Here is a 22,043-nt window from a genome sequence, read left to right on the forward strand (position 1 = left end):
GACCTTGAGTTGATAATTCAAGGTCATGAGTAGTGGGTTTTTTTGGTAAGCTCTTTAACATATCCATACAAGTCATACCACCTGACGGGCTTTGTAAAAACCATAATTGTCATCGTTGTCATGTATAGCCACCCTACTAGATCATCTAAAGTGTGGCCCTCCACGGACATACCATCTCATGCTGCACCAGTAATAACCGGAGTAATTGCGATGCCCTCGCTTGCTGTGGATTACCAGTTCACAGTAGCTACCAGGCAAGGAGGTCATCTGTGTGTTCCTTAAATATGTGAGCAACTCAGTCCCAGAATCCAGGCTCGATATTCTATCTTCCAGGGATATTTCTAGTAAAAGTCTGTGTCACTTATAGTCCTGGCAGGAAACATAATTCCACTCGAGTGTTTCACCTGGACAGCCTTTATAAGGGGACTATTGGCAGAGCAGTGGACCAAGTTAAAGGAACCAACAATGATCTTAAAATAACCGGAGATTAGCCATGGGAGAAAACCATTACAGTCCCTTTGATTTAAGGGATAATGCAAATAAATAGGTGATAGATAGAATGATAGAGAAGACAGTAGGTAGGTAATAGCGTTACCTAAGCCCAGTCGAAGCTGGAATGGAACAGGGGCCACCCTGCAAGAGGTATCGTGTAGGGGGCTCAAAGCTGGTGTCAGAACTGCATCACTAAAGTAGGGAGAAAGGCAGGAAGAACTACCTAGACTTCTCTCTCCCTCCCTTGTTCTTACCTCCTCCTAGTGCCTTTCATTGGTCAAATCCAATCAGAAGGCATCTGGAAACACAGCACAAATAATACAATTCATAGGGGTCAGACTTCCAGTGTAGCAGTCAGAGGAAAAGTCTGGGGATGGATCTGGAGGAACAGGCAAATAAAGAAATAGCACATATTATGAAACAAAAAGAAGCAAGATTACTTTGGAAACAGTGAAAATAACACCAAAGAAAATGGAACTAAATTGTCCATATAAGTGATAAACTATTACATATCAGAGATATAAGAAACATGTCCGCATGTGTAATGAATAAATAAGTGGAAAGAATCTCCAATGATAAATATAGATGCTAAAGATTGAGAAACTGCAAGTTGGAGGAATTTCCAGTGATGAGCAGAGGTGGTGGCTGTTTATCTATCTACAGTTCCTAGCACATTCCCTCTGATATGAATGGCTGGATGGGTGAATGAATAAATACTGAAAATAGAAAAAAATAGAGGAAACCAAAATTGACAATAACATTATGCTATTTTTTAAACTTTTTTAAAAAGCAAAAAACACATCTGAATTATTTGAAATAAAAAATGTAAATCAATTTGAAAGGCACACAAAAACAAGCCAGTCTTGGATTTTGCTGCCACAACAATGACTAGCAAGCACGTATTCTTCTCAGAACCTTCAGAGAAAAATAATATTACCTAAGAATTTGGAACCAACTCAACCAGTTATTCATATGCAAAGCCAACAGAAGAATGTTGTAAAACCTGTATTTAACCAAATCTGAGATTCACTGATTGTAAGATGACTTTGTTCTATTAACACAAAGAAAAACTTCCAATTAAACTTTAACACAAGGTTTTAACAGTGATCCTGAGTGATGGCTGGATTACTCTGACATTATTTCCCCTGCCTACAATTGCATTGCTTGGTGTGTGATAAGGCGATCATTTTGAGTGTATTTCACTAGCAAAAGATAATGCAATTTCGTCTACTTGTGAGTTTCTTCCTTTCTTAGGTCCTAGAAAACACTTGGTTGTGGTTGTACAAGGAAATGTGAGATCGCAGTAATTCTTCCAGTGTCGTTTGCTTTATTGATATATATATATATATATATATATGCCCTGCTTTGTTTTCCTCTCTTACTGCACTGACAGTAAGTTTGTTTCAACGCCAAATTATAATACATATTTTTAGAGATTTTATTTATTTATTTATTTGTCAGAGAGAGAGCACAAGCAGAGGGAATGACAGGCAGAGGGAGAGGCGGGCTCCCCACTGAGCAAGGAACCGAATGCAGGACCCGATCCCAGGACCCCGGGATCATGACCTGAGCCGAAGGCAGACGCTTAACAGACTGAGCCACCCAGGCGTCCCAAATTATAATATTTTTGAAGGCATTTTAAGCATCAGTAAAATTCAACATTTATTATACTAGTGTTTCAGGAAACTCCAAGTGACAGACAATACAGAGCTGATACCATGTCATGCAAGCGTAGCAAATTGACCGCTGTAGCGTGGGTGCCACCTGGTGGACAATGATTGCAAGACACAGCAATTATAAAAGTTAAAATGTGAAAAACGTGTATTGTATGTTTACAGATGAACTATGGCATATTGAACCACGGCAATTGTAATGGTTCATTTTATGAGTCAGCTTGACTGGGCCAAGCGCTACCCAGAGGAAACATGATTTCTGAATGTGTCTGTGTCCAGCTGAGATTAGCGTTTGAATCAGTGGGCTCTGTGAAGCAGACTGCCCTCCCAGTGTGCGTGAGCATCATCCAATCTGCTGAGGGCCTGAGTAGAACGAAAGGGTGAAGAGAAGTGGAATTTACCCTGTTTGCTTCCTGCCTGCTTGTGAGCTGGGACATCAGTCTTCTCCTGTCCTTGGACTGGGATTTAAACCAGTCGTCTTTCTGGTTCTCGGTTCTCATGTCTTTGCCCTCAGACTGGGAGTTCCCGCCAGCCAGTGCCCTGGTTCTCGGGCTTATAGACAGCCGATCACAGGACTTCTCAGCCTCCATGCTTGCATGAGCTAATTCCTCATAATAAACTCTTCCCATAGCATACTGGCTTGTGCAGGGTGACGGGAGGATGTGGTGAGAAGAGGTTGGGTTCTCTATCTTGAGGGGGGAGTCAGTAGGATTTGCTGATGGATCAGATGTAGGGTGTGAGAGAAAGAGGGGAGTTAAGAATGACACCAAGGTTTTGGACTGAACAACAGGAAAAATGGCAGTTGCTGTGATGGAGATGAGGAATACTAGGGTGGAGGAGTTTGCCTGGGGATTGGCAACTCAGTCTGGGATGAGTTTGGTGTGAGATGCCTGACAGCCATGGATCTGGAGCTGTCAGCAGGAGGCTAGATATGCAAATCGGGAGTTCAGGGAAGAGAATGAGACAGGAGGTTTAAATTTGTGAATCATTCACATAAAAATGGGTGGAATCTCCAGCGATCATGAGAGAAGAGATCGAAAAATTGAGTCCTGGGGTGCTCCAATGTTCAGGGGTCAGGGACAGAAGAATGTACCAGGAGAGTCTGGCCAAATGGGGCTGGGGGTGTGGAAATCAGCCTTTTGCATCTCAAGACGTGAGCTTTCTCTCTGGCTCCAGTCAGGGGAGGTGGCTCTCTCTCTGGACCAGTGTCTGGTTGGGTGCATGCTTGTTCTACGTACTACCAGATTACTGCCACTCCTGCTTAACATGTTGCCCTAAGGCAGGAGAGAAACACAGAACACCAAATCTGGCTCAACATATTGATCCTAGGATAGCTAATGACCCAATAGTCTCTGCGGATAATTCTCCTTGCGTCTCTGGGGGTTATTTTCTTACTGTCCCCTACCTATGCAGGTGTGTCCAGTTTCCTGGATCAGGAAGAGGAACCGCCACCAGAGGGCGCTCACCTCTCCTTCTCTAGGCCTCTACCTCGTCCCCCTTGGCCCTTCCCCTCTTAGCAAAGAGATTCTGTAATGAGATGCAGCCTGGAAAGGACTTCCCAGGGACTTAACAAAGACTAATACGTGTTTTACTAATTCTGGAGTCTCGAAGCCCTACTCCCACCCCTTAGTTTAAGTGCGGGTTTCCCCCCCCGCAAAGTATGGTATTGAAAGTTCTCTAGTTGTACTATATCAAGAAACTTCTGTTTCTTTCCTAATAGGATTAACAAGATATAGTAAAATTGGATCTATTTCTAATAAGATTTTCACATTATACTACGACCACATGGGCTTTATACATAAACTGACTCCAGACCATTTTGAAGCTGATGTGTCACTCAGAACCTTTGGGAATTCTAAAGGTATTTTTGGACAGGTTAGTGATATAATGCATTGAGACTATTTGCCTTGTTTTAAGAATAGATGCCACACTCTACACACACAATTATGGGAAAAGGAGGAGGTGTTTTGCTTGGGACAAACTCTTATCAATGCATTTTGCTCCGTTTGACTGTAGGAGAAACCTCCATATACCAGAGAATATCTCCAAAACCTTCTTCCCAGTACCACACAGGGTTTTATAGATTTAACTCCACCCAGAATATGTCCCTACAAATATCTTCACAGCAACACCATTAGATATTCTCAGCTATTACTTAGACCTATTACTTCCAACCCAGGTTCATGGTAGGTTTGATTTTTCTACCTCTCAAGGTTGACCAAGAAACACGAGTTATCTTTTTCCCACTGGTTTACCCTTCCTCTTTTGTATTCACCCTGCCCCTTCATTTTTTCCTTTTCTAATGCCGATAAAGAAAGGAGATATTATCTTCTTTCTAGGTGAGACTACACACAGGTTTTTCTAATAATTTTAATGTATAATGTGCCACTTGAGAAGGTACATCTGCCCAAGAACTCATCACTGGGCACACCGTCGCGAAAATGGACTTTCCTCAGTATGTCAGCAAAGAATCAGGTTTTTTTTTTTAAAGATTTTATTTATTTGAGAGAGAGAGAATGAGAGATAGCACGAGAGGGAGGAGGGTCAGAGGGAGAAGCAGACTCCCCGCCGAGCAGGGAGCCCGACATGGGACTCGATCCTGGGACTCCAAGATCATGACCTGAGCCGAGGGCAGTCGCTTAACCAACTGAGCCACCCAGGCGCCCAAAGAATCAGATTTTTTATTTTTAAACTGGGGCTTAATGAAACCCTCCCTTTGTCCTAAAGGAAATAGAATAAAGGCTGGCTCTAGTTTTAATAGATCATTCCAAATTACCAGGCCAAGACCAGAGTTGAAAAGATCGTGTTTTCACTCTCCTTGTCTTGGGAAACGCAGAGTGAGGTGGGAACGTCCCCGTGACCGTCGAGTGCGGCCACGTGACTCCCCTGTGACCGTCCAGTGTGGCCACGTGACTTGCCGTGTATTTGCCGCCTGTTATGTGGGCTCTGCAGAGACACAAAGGATGTGAGCGGGAGGGTGGGAGTTACCAAAAAAAGCAGAAACCTACCTTTTTCACTACACAATATGTAGAAAACGTCTTAGTTCTCTTATGTGAAAGTTTAAATTATTAAAAAGCCAGTCGGGATTTTTAGCCTCAAGATAAGTTCGCCTCCCAACCCCCAAAACAAACTATGCATGCGTCCTCTCTGGATAAAAATAATCACTAGCCTTTATTTGGTTCCATGTGACAGGTGCTGTTGTGCATTCTTAAATCTTTATAACAACTATTTATCTTCATTTTACTGATGAGGGAACTGAGGCACAGCAAGGCTAAATAAGTTAGCCTAAATTATACACACCACTGGGTAGTTACTGCATCAAGCATCTACCCGGACAGCAGGTCCCAAGGCCTGTGCTTCTGTCTGTGTGTGGCCTTTTGCTGGACTTGTATACACTTTTTTGTGGGATGTTCTTGTCATTCCCAAGGCTAGAATGGCATTGGGAATTCTAAAGCACGTTCAGCCTTTTCAAGAGGCTCTTCAAAGAGCCTTAGGACATTGACCGATTCAGTCTCATGCCAGTTCTCCTCGCCTCTGTTCCCCACTCTTTCCTCTTCTCAAGAGCCCGGGGGACAAGGCATGACTGAAAATGGGTCTTGGAGGCACCATTGAATGGCTGTGCCCCCAACCAGTCTGCACTATCTACCACCTACTCATGTCATGGCCACCAGGTCAACCCCAACATCCCCTTCGGGATGATCTTTTCAACATACCCTTCTCTGATCCTGATTCTGTCCAGCTTTGGACCATCGCAAGGCAAGGAGAATTGGCAGCCACTTTCAAGTCAGGAAACATACGTCACAGCCCCTTCCTTAAAAAACAAAAAAACTCCAGTAAGAACTGAGCTCTAAAATCTGCACCTCCAAACCCCTCCTACACAATGGAAGACATACTTCCATGCACCCTTGCACTCCAGCCTTCTACCAAGGGCACAGGAACCCTAAAACTGAACCTTACTCCTCAGAATTTCTTTGCCTCCTTAACAGAAAAATGCATTATCCCTTGCACACACACATGGATATACAAACAGAACATGTTGAAATATTACTCTTACTGATAAGCAAAACAGTACTGTTGTGACATGCACTGGAAACTAATCTGATATTTGCATTTTGCCCTAATTGAAGTATAAAATAGTATAAATGCAATGTTTTTTGTTCTTTTCCTTCTCCAGGCTCCTGATATGGGCTTTGAAACTGCCCTTGCACCACAGTACATTACCTTAAAAGAAATTATCTTTTATGCATATGTGCCTGCAAATGAACCTCAAGAAAATATATACACCAAGAAATTCAGCAACATGCACTTGGGAAAAGTGATACACTCCAGGTAGTTACTGACTTGCCTCCCATTTATTTAGATTGCACACTGGTTACTAAACTCTAAATTTTGAGGCAACTTCTTTGAGTAGTTTTCTTGGTGAAATAGAGTATGTCTTTTTTTGATACCTCGGAAGGCCAAATACACTTATAGACTCCAAGGTGCTTTGAATGATGCCCCAAGCTTAGAAACACGGGGCTGATTATTTTGGCACTGTCAGGAAATGTGCTGTATCATCTTGAGTATCAAATATGTTCTGGGCTTCACTGGACACTGTCCACAGGGTTCACACACATGGCCATTGTCACATGTCCTAAAGACAGACACATCTAACAGAGTGAAGGCCATCTTGCATGAAATACTGCATGGCCAGGTATGAGGTATTTTGAGCAATGCTTGCTTCTAAGGTATTAGCAAGAGCCACTGACCCTTAAAGCTACTTTTAAGGTCTGAAAACCCTCTTTGAAGAACATTATGAATTTTACAACTCCTGAAATATCTAACCACCAGAAAAAGAACAATTTCGGATGACCAGAAATTCACCTTTTTCTTTTTCTTTTTTTTTAAGGGGGGAAAGGGGCAGAGGGAGAATCTTAAGTGACTACTAGCTGAGCATGGAGTCAGACACACGGCTCGATCTCGCAACCGTGAGATCATGGCCTGAGCTGAAATCAAGAGCTGGACGCTTAACTGAATGAGCTACCCAGGCACCCCTAAACTCACCCTATTTCAAACACAGTGGGTCCTGTTCCACCAGGTTGATATCTGTTTATTATATTTGTGCTGGGCTGTCAGTATGCACCTTGTCCCATAGCCAACAATTCCATGTATCATGGAACAGCTCACACAGAAGTGGAGGTGAAGACTGAAATCAGATATAGAAAAAGTGCTGATGTAGGTTTTATTTTTTTTTTTCTACAAGGATTATAAAGCTTTCTGTGTTGAAGAAAAGTACCTGTAATCTCTAAAACTATATTTTATTTTCAGTGGTTTTTGTATGGGTGACATTCCAAGCCACTTAGTTTCTGTAGGTATGTCCTTGTCGAAAACATAGAATTGGGCTGCCTGGGTGGCTCAGTAGGTTAAGTGTCTGCCTTTGGCTCAGGTCATGATCCCAGCGTCCTGGGATCAAGTCCTGCATCGGGCTCCCTGCTCAGCGGGGAGTCTGCTTCTCCCTCTGCCTGTTCCTCTGTTTGTGCTCTCTCTCCCTCTCTCTCACTCAAATAAATAAATAAAATCTTTTTTAAAAACCATATAGAATCACCTTTTAAAAGATTAACATGATTAATATAATCTCAGTGTTAATATTAATTTTTTATATCCTGATTATTTTTAAAAGCATATGATCATTCTCTTAAGCATCCAAATCAAGTTTCCCTCACTATCTGAAAATAGAGCATTCCTATGAAACTTTTCACAAGTCGAACTGGAGTAAATAAAGCAAAGAAGCAATTATCCTCAACTTACTTATATGGAAAAATTTCTGAGTATTCCCAGACCCCACAAAATACCCTCTCTTAGGCTTTTTCTGATACCTTAGGACACATCTTGCTAACAGATGCACAAAATAAGTGGAGATAAGGCACAGGTGCTCACCCAGGTCAGCGCTGTGGTGGCTTGATGCTGAGATGCTGCGGGGAATTTGCAGGGAAGAGGCTGGGTGGTGCCCCTATAACAGATCTGCTCACTGCAAAACAAAAGCTGGATGCTATTTTTACTCTTGGCGTTTTCTCGTAAAAGTGAAATTCTCTTCAGATTTCTTTCAGTTAGCAAAAACAAGTGCTAACATAGGCCTTTTGTCCAAGTGAAGTGGGGTAAGGTGAACTTTGGAAAAGCGAGGTACCTGTATTTGCAAACCAGAACAGCACAATCTGTGATCAGATTCAGTAACTTGGCTCTACTTGTGCAGAAACTAGGGAATGAGCATCTCCAAGTCAGGAAAGGGGAGCACAGAGCCAGGATCAGAGAACTGGAGACTAGCCAGATGTCAACCGGGCAGGTCAAGGATTGGGGACCCAAAATCCCGAAGTCAGCAACAGGCCAAGGCAGGTTCTAGAGAGTCAGGCGTTTGGATCAGGGAGAGCCCTTCATTCGTTTCTTCCACAAATAGTTGCATAAAACTTACGACGTGCAAGGGGCTCACCGTGCCCTGATAGAGCCGTGAAGAGGACCTTCGAACCCATGCACACCTTGAACTCACATGATGACAGCTGACAGAGTAGCGGGGGGCATCCAGAGAGTATTTTCCTGGGGGTTGAGCCCTCGTTTGGAGGATGTTGGAAAGTTGCTCAGAGCCAGCGATGCTCATGATGGGATCGGAAGAATGAGAATGAAGGAGGAGGTCAGGGGAAGGTTCCAGACTGAGAGAATAGTGTGCAGAAGGCCCCCAGGCCAAAGGGAGCATGGTGTGTGTTTGAGAAACCAAAGGAAAACCAGAGTGACTTCAGTGTCATGAAAAAAGGAGAGAAGTCATTGAAGACCGTGGAGCGATGTCAGTGAGGGCCTTCTGAGTCACAGCCGGGGTGGGGAACAGGGGTAGGATGTCATTCCAAGCGAGGGGGAAGCAGTCAAGGCTCCTAATTAGGTGAATAACTGAACTGATAGATGGGAAATTTGCTCCCTGAATAAGCTGGAGAGACCACCTTGAATTTTCCTCCTACTGTCCTTCAAAACTCCTCGATGGACTTGACCTCCTTTCTACCTCTGGATAAAGGATCAGGCAAATCCCATAGCTTTTCTCTTCGAGGGCAGATGAACATTTCCTTGGCTTAAAAAGTCTAAGTCAGTCTAATAATCACATGACTCTCTTCTTGTCCAGTGTTTCAAAAAATGCCAAACTCTTAGCCAATTTAAATTTGTTTCCCAGCCCCTATTTGCACCTGACCCGGACTGGGGAGCCTGGGGAGGTGGGGTCTTGCTCATGCTTACTATTTTCCAGTTTCTATCTTCTTCCCTCAAGCCTTTTGGTTTTTAGCCCTTCCAGAGTTTGGGGGAGAGAAGGCAGGTAAGGTAAAGGGGGCAGAGACCCCCAGAGTCCTTTAGAAGGGGCAAGAGTCCACCTGGTGACAGGGGTAGCTGTCAAGGCCTCTGGAGCTCTTCCACCTTGTTGGGTCCCTTCACCCTTCAGGCAGTTCTCCTGGGAACCTTTCCTTTCCTTTCCTGCTTCTCCCCTTCCCCCCCCACAATGCTAGTCCCCCCCAGCTATAGCATCATCTCGAATTTTGTGTGAATGTTGACATTTTTTTTTCTTTATGGCTTTAACATGTACCTATGCATCAAAATGCATTGTTCAGTTCTGCTAGATGTATTCTTCTGAGACTCGCCTTTTCCACAGAGCGACAATGCTTTCTGAAGTACTCAGTATTGATGTCTCTGCAATTCACTCACATGAACACACCACGCTCTTTAGCGATTCTCCTGTGTTTTCTTGTAATCGTTTTAAACTTCTGCTTTTCATGTTGAAGTGTTTAGCTTATCTAGAGAGAATGTGTGTCTTGTGGAGTGAGAACTGATTTCTTTCTTTCTTTCTTTCTTTTTTACATAAATAACCAGCTGTCCTTACAAGTCACTCCTTTCCCCACTGATGTACCCCCCTCAACCACAGTATGTCAGGGGTCCGTGTGTGCGTGGGTCTGTTTCTCCTCTCTTCTATTTCATTGGAGTATTTGTCGTCCCTTTGTCACACTGACTAAACCTCTGTGTAACACCCCCCCTCCCCACACACACACCTCCTGGATTTTCTTGGCCTTTGTCCTTACATTTAAATGTTAGGTTCATCTTGTCAGGTTCCATTAAAGGAGAAAAAAACCACAAAACACCAAAACACACTAATCTGTTAATAGAAATGACCTCTTGTAGCCAAATTCTGCCTGATATCTGCAGTTCAATCTTGGGTGGAAATTTCTAGCTGTTCTCACAGTGACATAATTCTACTTTGTGTTCTCTCAGAATTTCAGGCTCAAGACAGCCTCCTGACCCTCTGTAATGGGTGGAGAGTTACTATTTTATCCTTCTGTCATCCTTAATGTGTCTTTGCCTGTGCCCCATGGATGAGTGGCCTTGCTTCCTGTCCCCCAGTAGCTTAAAGCTTTTGCTCCATCGGGGAAAGGGGGGGGGGAGGAAAGCAGGCAGGAAACCAGGGCTTCAGGGCCAGCACCCCCCAGGGACCCCACCCAGCATGGATCACTTCTTTTGAGGCCTGTGTGCAAAAATGGTTAATGTCCAGCCCCGCACGGCTTAAAGCTTTTGCTTCCTATAAAAGAAGGTTCAGGAAAGTGGGTGATGCTTCACGCCTGTTTCCTCCCGTCCTCCATCCCACCTGGACCACACCAGCGTCTATTGGCCCTGATCCGGCCTTTCTCATAAGCCTCCAGGGAAGCCCATGGGAAAGAACTTGTGAGTATAGACTCCCCTTTGAAAGGTGCCCCGGCTTTTCCAAACTTACATGCCAGCATACACGTAGGCTTCACCTTTTTTGTTGTTGCTGTTGCTTTAACAATTTTAGCTAATTCTTGCTTGTGTGGTGGCCAGCACTGTGTTTCTCCTTCTCAAGCTCCTCCGCAGGTGAGACCGTTCCTGTGTTCAGATTGCTCTTGGAATGGCTCATTCCCCTGGATCTCATGTGAGTTAGTTATCTTCGTTGGTGACCCTAGTTCTCGGATGGGCTTATGGAAAGTGATAACTTTGTGCTTTATCTGCTTTATTTTGTTTCGTTTTCTTGTTGGCTTGACCTTTCTGCCTCCGAAGTCTGGTAGCTGACTTCTGTAGAGCAACCATAAATTGTTCAAATTTGCTAACTTCCTTTAATTATTCCAGCACTTGTTCTATGTGTTATTTTGGATTTTCTGAGTAGTGATAATGGTTTTTCTAAGATGATCACCGTATCGCCTGCAAATTATTTTGTTTCTTCCTTAACATTTCTTAGCATGGTATACCTTTTCCCTATGACAGTGTCTAGGATCTTGTTAACTAGAAGGGTAAAGTGAGTGACTTAGTCCGTTTGGGCTACTGTCACAAGATGCCACAGACGGAGTTGCTTACAAACAATGGAAATGCATGTCTTATGGTTCTAGAGCCTGCAAGTCCACGCTCAGGTGCCAGTGTGGTTGGGTTCTGGTGAAGGCCTCTTCTGGGTTGCAGACTGCTGACTTCTTACTGTGTCCTCACACGGTGGAGGGCTCGGGATCTCTCTGGAGCCTCTTTTGTAAAGGAACAAATCTCATTTGTGAGGGCTCCATCCTCAGGACTTAAATCACCTCCCAAAGGCCCCACTTCCTAATACCATCACTTTGGGCAGTAAGTTTTCGACTTATGTGAATAGGGAGGGAACAGGCATGAACATTCAGACTATAGCAGTGGGCTTTCTTATTGTTCTTTTTTTTTTGAGAGAGAGAGAGAGAGAACAAGCAGGGGGAGGAACAGAGGGAGAGAGAGAAGCAGACTCCCCACTGAGCAGGGAGCCGGATATGGGACTCAGTCCCAGGACCCTGGGATCATGACCTGAGCTGAAGGTGGATGCTCAACTGACTGAGCCACCCAGGCGGCCCTGTTGTTCTGACTTTTAAAAGAATATTTAAAACGTTTCACCATTATGTATTATGCGTTTCATCTTTTTTTTCTTTTAACCCTTTTGCTTATAGAAAAAATTTTTTTTCAGTTTAAGAGGTGTTTTATTTTTGGTGTCAAATGGTTCTGCATCTACTGAGCTTATATATAGAATTTCTCCTTTAACCTTTTAGTTAATGTTGTAAATTATATTGTGGATTTCACACACCTAATTCTGGTATTTACCCACCAGGATGTCTTGGAATACACGTATCTTGGTCATTGTGTGTTATCTATTTTCGTACATTTCTGGATTCGGTTTGCTAATATTTAGGATATTTGTGTCTATGTTCATGAGTGATTTTTGCCTGTAATTTCTTTCTCATATAGTCCTCACATGATTTTTTAAACAAGATCATACCGGGGTCGTAAATGAAATTTTTAATTTTATTTTCTGGAACAGTTTGTTTAAGATCAGAATTTCCTGTTTCTCAGAAGTGTGATTTTTCAAAATTGGTTGAAACTTTCTTTATGGTGAAGGACTAGGCTATTTATTATGCTCAATTTTTGTAAATATTCCACATGTGTTTATAGAGACTATATAGTCTTTTGTTCAGTGCAATGTAAATATTTGTCAGATTAATTTTGTTAATTGTAATGTTCCAATTTTCTGGATCCTTACTGATTATGTTTTTCTGCTCAATCTATTAATTATTGAGAGAGTTGTATTAGAATTTCCTCGTGTTATTGGATTTGTCAATTTCTTTCTGTGGTTTTATCAGTTTTGTCTTATATGCTTTGAGGCTGTTGTTAGATACATGTAAGTTTAAGAATTTCTTTGGGGGGGGCGGGGCAGAGGAAGAAGGAGAGAGAATCTTAAGCAGGCTCCACACTCAGAGCAGAGCTGGATGTTAGGCTTGATCTCACGACCCTGAGATCACGACCTGAACTGAAATTAAGAGTCAGATGTTTAACCAACTGAGCCACCCAGGAGCCCCATAAATTTTGAATTTTTAAATCTTCCTGATGAGTTGAACATTTTGTTGCTATTTGGTGACTATTTTTATTTCTATAATGCTTTGTGGGTTTTTTTGTGGTTTTTTGTGTGTGTGTGTGTTTTTTGGTTTGACTTCTGTATATGCTTGAAAGTCAAAGAAAAACTGGACAGGAAATCTAAAACCAGATCTTCTGGTACCCCATTAGGCATTCCTGTAAGAATAACCATTCATTCAGTACTCTTCTCGGGTCATGCTGACGTCAGCCACTTTGGAGAGGGGATTTTGACAAGGTTTGGGAGAGTGTTGAAGAGAAAGATTTTTCTGGAAACCGGGGCATTCCTAGTTGGGCAAAAAGAGGGCTTTATGAAGGTGTTTCCACAGTTAGAATGGGTCACTTTGGACTCGGAAATGCTGATCTGGGGGCTGCTAAGCCCTGAGTCATAATGGAGAATGTTGAAGGAAAAGGAAACAGAAGGTTATCAAGAGGCAAATTCAGTCATTCCCAGTTTTGCTTAGGACATGTGTAGTGACAACTGTAATTGGAAATTATCCTGAATGCCCATAGCATAGACTGACTGTATCTATCCTCATTATTTTGGTCTGTTAGCCAGCTGGGCAATGATGACTGGGCATTTTGCACAGGGACTTGAAGACCCATGTTGCTGTAGAGGTGACAAATGGAAAGCCAACTGGTATGACTTCCCAATCTCAACCTTTTTAAAAAATATACACACACAATAAATATATGGAGAAGGGGTATTATTAGAGCAACTACACATAAAGACTGAAGAGTTAAGTAGGTAGCACTAAAGGGTAAGATTCAGATAAACACTTACTTGCTTTTTAAAAATAATGTTTTTATATTGGGGCGCCTGGGTGGCTCAGTTGGTTGAGTGTTTGACTCTTGATTTCGGTTCGGGTCATGATTTCAGGGTTGAGATCAAGCCCTGAGTTGGGCTCTGCACTTAGCAGGGAGTCTACTTGAGATTCTCTCTCTCCCTCTGCCTCTGCCCCTGCCCCCTGCATACTCTCTCCCTCTCTCAAATAAAAATTTAAAAAAATAATGCTTTTATTTTGTATTCAGTGCTTTCATTGTAGTAAAATATATACAACATAAAATTTACTATTTTAAGCATCTTTAAGTGTACAATTCCATAGCATTAAGCACATTCACATTATTGTGCAAACATGACGATCCATCTCCAGAACTTTTTCATCTTCCAGACTGAAACTCAGTCACCATTAAACAATAACTTCCCGTGTCCCCAACCTCACAGTGCCTGAAAACCACCATTCTACTTTCTGTTTCTATGAATTTGGCCAGACTGGGGACCTCATATAAATGAAATCATACAATATGTGTTCTTTTGTGGCTGGCTTATTTCACTTAGCATAACGTCCTCAAGGTTCATTCATGGTTGTACCTTGTGAGAGGATTTCCTTCCTTTTTGAGGCTGAATCATATTCCACTGTATGTCATATATACACACATCCATAAAGAAAAATGTGCCCCGTTTTACTTTTCCATTCATCTATCAATGGACCCTTGGGTTGCTTCCATCTTTTGGCTTTTATGAATAACGCTGTTACAAACATGGATGTAGAAATATCTCTTTGAGAGCCTGTTTTCAATTCTGTGAGGTATATGCCCAGAATTGGAATTGCTGGATCATATAGTAATTTAGTGTTTAATATTTTGAGGAAACTTCATACCATTTTCTACGGCAGCAATGCCATTTTACATTTCCAATAACAAGGCGCAAGCATTCCAGTTTCTCCACATCCTGGCCAACACTTGTTACTTTCTGTTTAATTTTTTTTTTTTTTATAAAAGCCATCCTAATGGATGTGAGGTGGTATTTAATTATGGTTTAGATTCCCATTTCCCTAATTACTAGTGATGGTGGGCATCTTTTCATCTGCTTATTGACCATTTGTATATCTTCACATGAGAAATATCTATCCAAGTCCTTCGCCCTTTTTTTTAATTGGATTGTTTGGTTTTTTGTTGTTGAGTTACAGTGGGTTTTTGGGTCTTTTTTTTTTTGCAGGAGTGTATAATCCATATAATCTTACTAGCCTTCTTACAAGCCTATACTTGCCTGGTATACGATTTCTTTTATTTTTCTTTTTACTTCACCTGCCTATGTATCACTCATAAAAGACATACATGGATTTTATGTTTTTTAGCCAATCTAACAAGTTTTGTTTTTCAATTTGAGAGTTTAGGCCAATTACACTTATTTGTTTTTTACTAATATATTTGAATTAATTTCTACCATCTTTTGTGCTATTTGTCCTACTTTTTCATGTTTCTTTTTTGCTCTCTTCTCTTGCTTGCCTTATTTATTTTTAATTCCAGTATAGTTAACGTGCAGTGTTGTATTAGTTTCAGGTGTACAATATAGTGACTCAACAATTCCTTATGTTACTCACTGCTCATCATGATAAATGTACTTCCTAATCCCTATCACCTATTTCACCCTTCCCCACCCCCCATCTCCCTTCTGGTAACCATCAGTTTGTTCTCAGTTAGTTAAGAGTCTTGTTTGCCATATTTTGAGGTTCTTTTTCTCTCTCATCCCATTTTTTTCTTTTTCTTTTACTGGATTGGGACTTTTATATTCTGGTTGGATTTTTATGTTTTGTTTTTGTTTTGAGAATCTTTTTTCATGTTATACAAGAATTTTATATGTGCGTTAAGTTAAAGTCTAAAATTAATTGATATTAAAAAAAAAAGATTTATTTATTTATTTTAGAGAGAGCGCACATGCAGGGGGAGAAGGGCAGAGGGAGAGAGAGAATCTCAAGCAAACTCCCTGCTGAGCACAGAGCATGACATGGGGCTCGATCTCATGACCCTGAGATCATGACCTGAGTTGAAATCAAGAGTCAGATGCTTAACCAGCCGAGCCACCCAGGTGCTCCTAAAATTAATTACTATTTTTATCCCTGCATATATAACCTCAAACCCTAGATGTCTGGTCTGTCTCCACTCTTTATATTTTCTTAGGATGAGTCTAACTCTGATCCCCATGCCCCTCAAACCTCAGAAGACATGTTGGCTTATAAAGTCTCCCTTGGAGTTCCTCTTGGCTTATCATAGGGAGAAGCACTTTCTTCTTCTCCATGTAGAATGGCATAGAGATGAGAGGTGAAATGCACAGCACACCATTATTGCTGCCTTCTTTAAACTTACAAACTTATTTATCTTAAATAATCTAGCTTTTTAAAAGAATACCGCTGCAGTTATGATGTGGAGAGTCAATTGTGGATTCATTTAGATCATTTAAAAGGCATTTTTAGTAGTCTATGATAAATTTTGATAATTTAGTCTAAGGTGTTGATAGTAGAAATGGAGAGGAATCAAGGGATTTGAGAAATATTTGGGAGGTAGACTAACAGGACAACGGAGCCAGAGCAATTTCCATTACTTTGCTTCATTGCCTGGCTCTTTGCCCTAAAAAACACTTCAGCACCTGTATTCTGCTTGCTGCATCCAGCTACACGTTGTCTATCACAGTGATGGAATCTGAGGTTCTCATGTTGTGCTTAAGACAGGTACCTGAGACAGGCAGGCTATGGGTGAGGGATCAGGTAGTGTGGCAAACGGTAGACTTGGAATTCAAAAGAAAGTTTGAGGAATAAGACTCAGGACCAAAAGTTAGATGGCAGAAAAGAAGGGATTCAGAGCATTAGTAAGGAATCTGGATCGTGGGGGTCAAAAGCCTTATATAATCTCAACAACAGATACTTTGTAGGTACCACCTACAATGAGATGTTGGGTACTGACTCAAACTCCTTCCCACAGTAGGAATTGATTAAATACCCATGCTGGTAAAAAACTGTATCTGCTTGGTAACTGGGGAATTATAGTCACTTCACAAATGATCAAGTATTGAGAAGGAACTTCTCTCATTTCATAACAAGGTCAGTTGTTCCTAGGAATCTTCATAAATCCTAAAAGTGATAACAATGTCAATATTCCTCCTAAATTGCTTAAAAGGAAAGCACCAACTTTTACACATTTTTAGTAAAGCTATTCAATAATTGAGCTAATATTTATTGAGTGCCTAGCATGTGTCTAGTCTTATGCTGGTACTGGGAAGATAGTAGTAAGCAAAATAGACAAGGTCCTTGCACAAATGGAGAAGACATTCTAACGACCAGAGGCAGGTGACAAATAGGTAGCAAAAACCAGAATAGTTTTAGATCTCACACATGCTAAGAAGAAAATAAATATGGTGACCAAGGGATTGAGAATGATCAGCAAAGAGCTGAGAACAAAGAGCAAAGAGCTAAGGGGAAAGCTTTCCTGGCAAAAGAAATTGCAAGTGTAAAAGCCTGGAGCAAGAAAAAATCCAGTGTGTTTAATAAATAGGAAGGAAGCCTATGTGGATGGTGCATAGTGAGATGGTGTGGTAGAAGGGCCATTGAGGAGGTAGGCCATTGGGGTGGGAAGGGGGTGGGGGCCAGGACAGCCTCCGTCTTGGAATGGGAGCTTAGCATGTGTAGGTAGTTAAATTTGATGAGATTTGTCTGTCTCTCCTTTTGCAATGTTTTCCCCACTCAGATATTCCTCTCAGCCTCAGGAACTCACTGACTCCTGTAATATTAAGACCATCCTTCCAAATCTCCTTTCCTCCTCCTTTAAAATCTGATTTCTTACCTCTTCTGGAATGGTAGAACATGATTACCCCCAAGAGCAACCCTAGATACTTGAATACAAGAGACTCCAGTGGAGAAGTGGGGAGATAGCTTTGGTAGTTAAGGTGGCTGCCTGACCATTGGTCATTGACTTCAGATGCAAAGATGTTAAGGTTTGTTTTTTGTTTTTTTTTCCATCTATACACTTTATTTTTTGGAGAAGTTTTAGGTCCACAGCAAAACTGAGCCGAATGTACAGTTCTCATATACTCACCCTCACACCCACACACACCCTTCCCCACTATTAGCGCCCTGCGTTATGGTGACACACTTGTTACTATCTGTGAGCCTACACTGACATACCATTGTCTGGATGTACCCCAGTTATATATCCATTCACCTACTGAAGGACAACTTGGTTGCTTCCAAGGTTTTAGCAATTATGAATAAAAGCTCTTATAAACATCTTTATTTGGGTTTTTATGTGAGCTTAAGTTTTCAACTCATTTGGATCAATACCAAGAAACTGTGATTGCTGGGTCACATGGTAAGAACATTTTTAGTTCTATGAGAAACTGCCAAACTGTGTTCCAAAGTGGCTGTACCGTTTGACCTTCCCACCAGCAATGAATGAGTTCCTGTTGCTCCATATCCTTGCAGACATTTTGTGTTGTCAGCATTTTGTATTTTTGCCCTTCTATTTTTATTTACTTTTTGCAAAGTCTGCTTGAGATTCTCTCTCAACCTCTGCCTCTGCCCCTCCCCCTGCTCATGCTCAAGCTCTATCTCTAAAATAAATAAATAAACAAATCTTTAATAAAAAAGAAAGAAAGAAAGAAATCTCTGCCCTTCCTCTCCCTCCTAGGAAAGGCAAGATGATCCCTAATCTCCAGAGATTCTATCAGCCTAGAGACTTGAGTGGCATCTACATAACAAATCTTACTAGGCAAGACTTCTCTTTTATGAGTGTCCCTCGTATATTATCTTTTCCACAGTTTGGCACTCCTGAAAGCCTCAACCCCTTTTCCTTTGTCTTGTCATTTCTCTACAAATTTACTGTTCTTTGTTAAAATGCTTTATAAACTCCAGGTTCTAACCATCCCCTTGAGTTCCTTGTCACTGATATGTCTCTCATGTGTGAACATGACACACAGGTTAATAAACTCTATTTGTTTTCCTCTTGTAATCTGTTTTTTGTCACTTTAATTTCCAGGGCCCCAAGTGCAGAATCTAGGGAGGTAGAGAAAAAAAGGCTTTTTTCCTGCTCTACAGTTTATTTTGGGTAACAGTCCTTTATCACACGCGTCTTTTGCAAATATCCGTGCCTCCACCCCTCAATATGTGGCTTGTCTTCTAATTCTATTGATAGTGTTTTTCACAGAGGAGAAGTTTTTAATTTCAATAAAGTATGGCTTATCAAGTTTTTTCTTTCATGGATCATGCCTTCGGTGTTGTATCTAAAAAGTCATTCCCATGACCAAGGTCATGTAGGTTTTCTCCTATATTAATCTTTTTTTTTAAGATTTTATTTATTTATTTGAGAGAGAGAGAATGAGAGATAGAGAGCACGAGAGGGAAGAGGGTCAGAGGGAGAAGCAGACTCCCTGCTGAGCAGGGAGCCCGATGTGGGACTCGATCCCGGGACTCCAGGATCATGACCTGAGCCGAAGGCAGTTGCTTAACCAACTGAGCCACCCAGGCACCCTCTCCTATATTAATCTTGTACGAGCTTTATAGTTTTGCATTTTTAAGTCTGTGATCCATTTTGAGCTAATTTTTGTGAAGGGTGTAAGGTCTGTGTTTAGATTTTTTTTTTTTTTTTTTGGCATGTGGACATCCCAAGTTAACATTTTAAAAATAGATTTTTTTTCCTTGTACTTACTCATTGTACAAATTTCTTAAAAGTCAGATAAACATGGGCGTATCTGGGTGGCTCAGTGGGTTAAGCGACTAACTCTTGATTTGGCTCAGGTCATGATCTCAGGGTCCTGGGATCCAGCCCCACATCAGGCTCCACGCTCAACACGGAGTCTGCTTGTCCCTCTCCCTCTGCCTGCCGCTCTGCCTACTTGTTCTCTCTGTCAAATAAATTAAAAATCTTAAAAAAAAAATCAGATAAACATGAAGAAGCGATTTAAAATCACAACTGTTAACATTTTGATGAATTACCAATTAACCTCTTAAATATGCATTTTTAATTTTTTAATTAGCATTTTTCACATTGCTTCTTTCATTTATTTTTTTTTAAGATTTTATTTATTTATTTGAGAGAGAGAGAGAGAAACAGCATGAGAGGGGATAGGGTCAGAGGGAGAAGCAGGCTCTCTGCTGAGCCGGGAGCCCGATGTGGGACTCGATCCCAGGACTCCGGGATCATGACCTGAGCCGAAGGCAGTCGCTTAACTAACTGAGCCACCCAGGCGCCCTGTTTCTTTAATTTAGACATTATAATATGACCGCTTTCCTTATGTACTTAAAAACACTTTTTAAATACGATTTTAATAGTTGCATTTGTTCTAAGTGGATCATGTATTATCATTTACTTAATTTTCCTATCGTTGTCATTTATTTCTAACTTTTATCATAATGCCATGATGAACATCTCAGGTATGGAAAGCTTTGTTTTTTTCTCTGTTTCAAGTTATTGCATTAGGATAGAGCCCTATCAGTAGACTTATGGAATCAGAGGGGAAAAAATATAATGCTAAAGCTCTTAATACATAATGTCAATTTGCTTTCTGGGAAGCTTGTACCAATTTATGGCCCATCAGTAGTGGATGAGTGCCTATCTCCACTCAATCCTTGCTGCTCCTGAACCCTGTCAGTTAAAAATCTTTGCTAATTTGATGGGTGGGAAATTGTATCCAGTGGCTATAGCTGGCATTTCACTGATTGCTAGTGAGGTTGAACAAATGTTGACCAAGTATTCATTTGTTGGCTGTTTGTGGTGTATTTGTAAATCATGTGTTCACAAGCTTATTCATTTAAACCACTGTTTTATCCAGATGGCTTGATGTTTGTTGGTTTGGTTTTTAGGAAAACTGGAACAGCTTACATAAGAAAGGTATTACAACATAACATTCCTGATGGATTTTTGTCCTCTGTTATTGCGGAAGTGATAGACCCTTTTGGAATAGAAGAAGTGAACACGAGCCCTTGTTTGTCTAGTTCCCTTTCCATTAATCGAACTGGAAATATCTTCTATGAACTTACTCTTCAATCACAAAGTAAGTGTAATAATGTAGTACATCTCTGATGGCTAGAAAAAAATGAAGAATTATCTTTTGGGAAGATTGTTCATGCTCATTTATAGAAGAACAGTAGATTTCAAAATTTAGTCCAATTGGCAAGCTGCTGAAATCTACATATGCTTAGGTTCCTGGAGGAATTTTTAATTTCTAATATAATAAAATCTAGCTATAACTTCATTAATATTTCATCAATAGTAGTGCCTGTCATTTATTCCTATAATGTTATTTTGTCTTAAACAGTATTCAGGAGAAGTGAAAGAAAATAGGAAGTCCCCCCCCCAAAAAAAGAAAGAAAATACGAAGTCCATGTAGATTTTGCCCTACATATTAAAATAATTATGTTGGGGGGCGCCTGGGTGGCTCAGTTGGTTAAGCGACTGCCTTTGGCTCAGGTCATGATCTCAGGGTCCTGGGATCAAGCCCTGCGTCGGGCTCCCTGCTGGGCTGGAAGCCTGCTTCTCTCTCTCCCACTCCCCCTGCTTGTGTTCCCTCTCTCGCTGTCTCTCTCTCTCTCTCTCTCTGTCAAATAAATAAATAAAATCTTTAAAAAAATAGAATGTTAAAAAATATAATTATGTAGGATATTTCTATTTGAAGGATTATATACAATAGATATAAATCCAACATTAGTATCATTTATTGTAAGGATTTGGCTTTTATTGTGAGTAAATGGGAAGCCATTGGAGGTGTTCAAGCAGAAAGTAACACAATTGGCCTTAGGTTTTAACAAGATCACTTTGGTTCCTGTGTTGAGAATGGGCTGGGCAGGTGATAGAAGTCAAGAAGGAAAGCAGAAAAATCAATTTTGTGATTGCAGTAATCAGGTGAGAGATTATATTAAGTTTAAGATACCTGTTATTCATCCAAGTGGAGAAATGAGGCTCATATTTAGTAAGACAAACCTGGAGTTCAGGGAAGGCATCTGGACTGGAGAGAGAAATTTGAGCAGTCAGTATATGTATGATAGTTGATGCTAGGAGACCAGATGACATCACCTGGAAGATGAGTATAAATATGGAAAGGGAAAGGCCAAAGTTGTAACCCTTGGCATTGCAACAGTTAGTGTTTAGGAAGACGGGGGACACAGGATTCAATCCCAGGACCCTGAATTCATGACC

The 22,043-nt window shown here is 41.2% G+C and overlaps 1 protein-coding gene across 1 annotated transcript in view; it reads left to right on the forward strand.

Moving 5' to 3' along the window:
- The window catches only part of CATSPERB (catsper channel auxiliary subunit beta), a 106,804-nt gene that overhangs the window by 60,597 nt on the left and 24,164 nt on the right, over positions 1 to 22,043 (forward strand). Inside the window, exons 15-17 of the mRNA XM_028102368.2 lie at positions 3,886 to 4,040; positions 6,340 to 6,494; positions 20,711 to 20,901. Coding sequence (XP_027958169.1) covers positions 3,886 to 4,040; positions 6,340 to 6,494; positions 20,711 to 20,901 — 501 coding nt within the window. The remainder of the gene's footprint in view (positions 1 to 3,885; positions 4,041 to 6,339; positions 6,495 to 20,710; positions 20,902 to 22,043) is intronic.

This window comes from Eumetopias jubatus, unplaced genomic scaffold (assembly GCF_037043125.1).
Source record: "Eumetopias jubatus isolate StellerSeaLion01/CBP00866 unplaced genomic scaffold, mEumJub1_p1.0 scaffold_7, whole genome shotgun sequence".
Classification (NCBI taxonomy): Eukaryota; Metazoa; Chordata; class Mammalia; order Carnivora; family Otariidae; genus Eumetopias; species Eumetopias jubatus.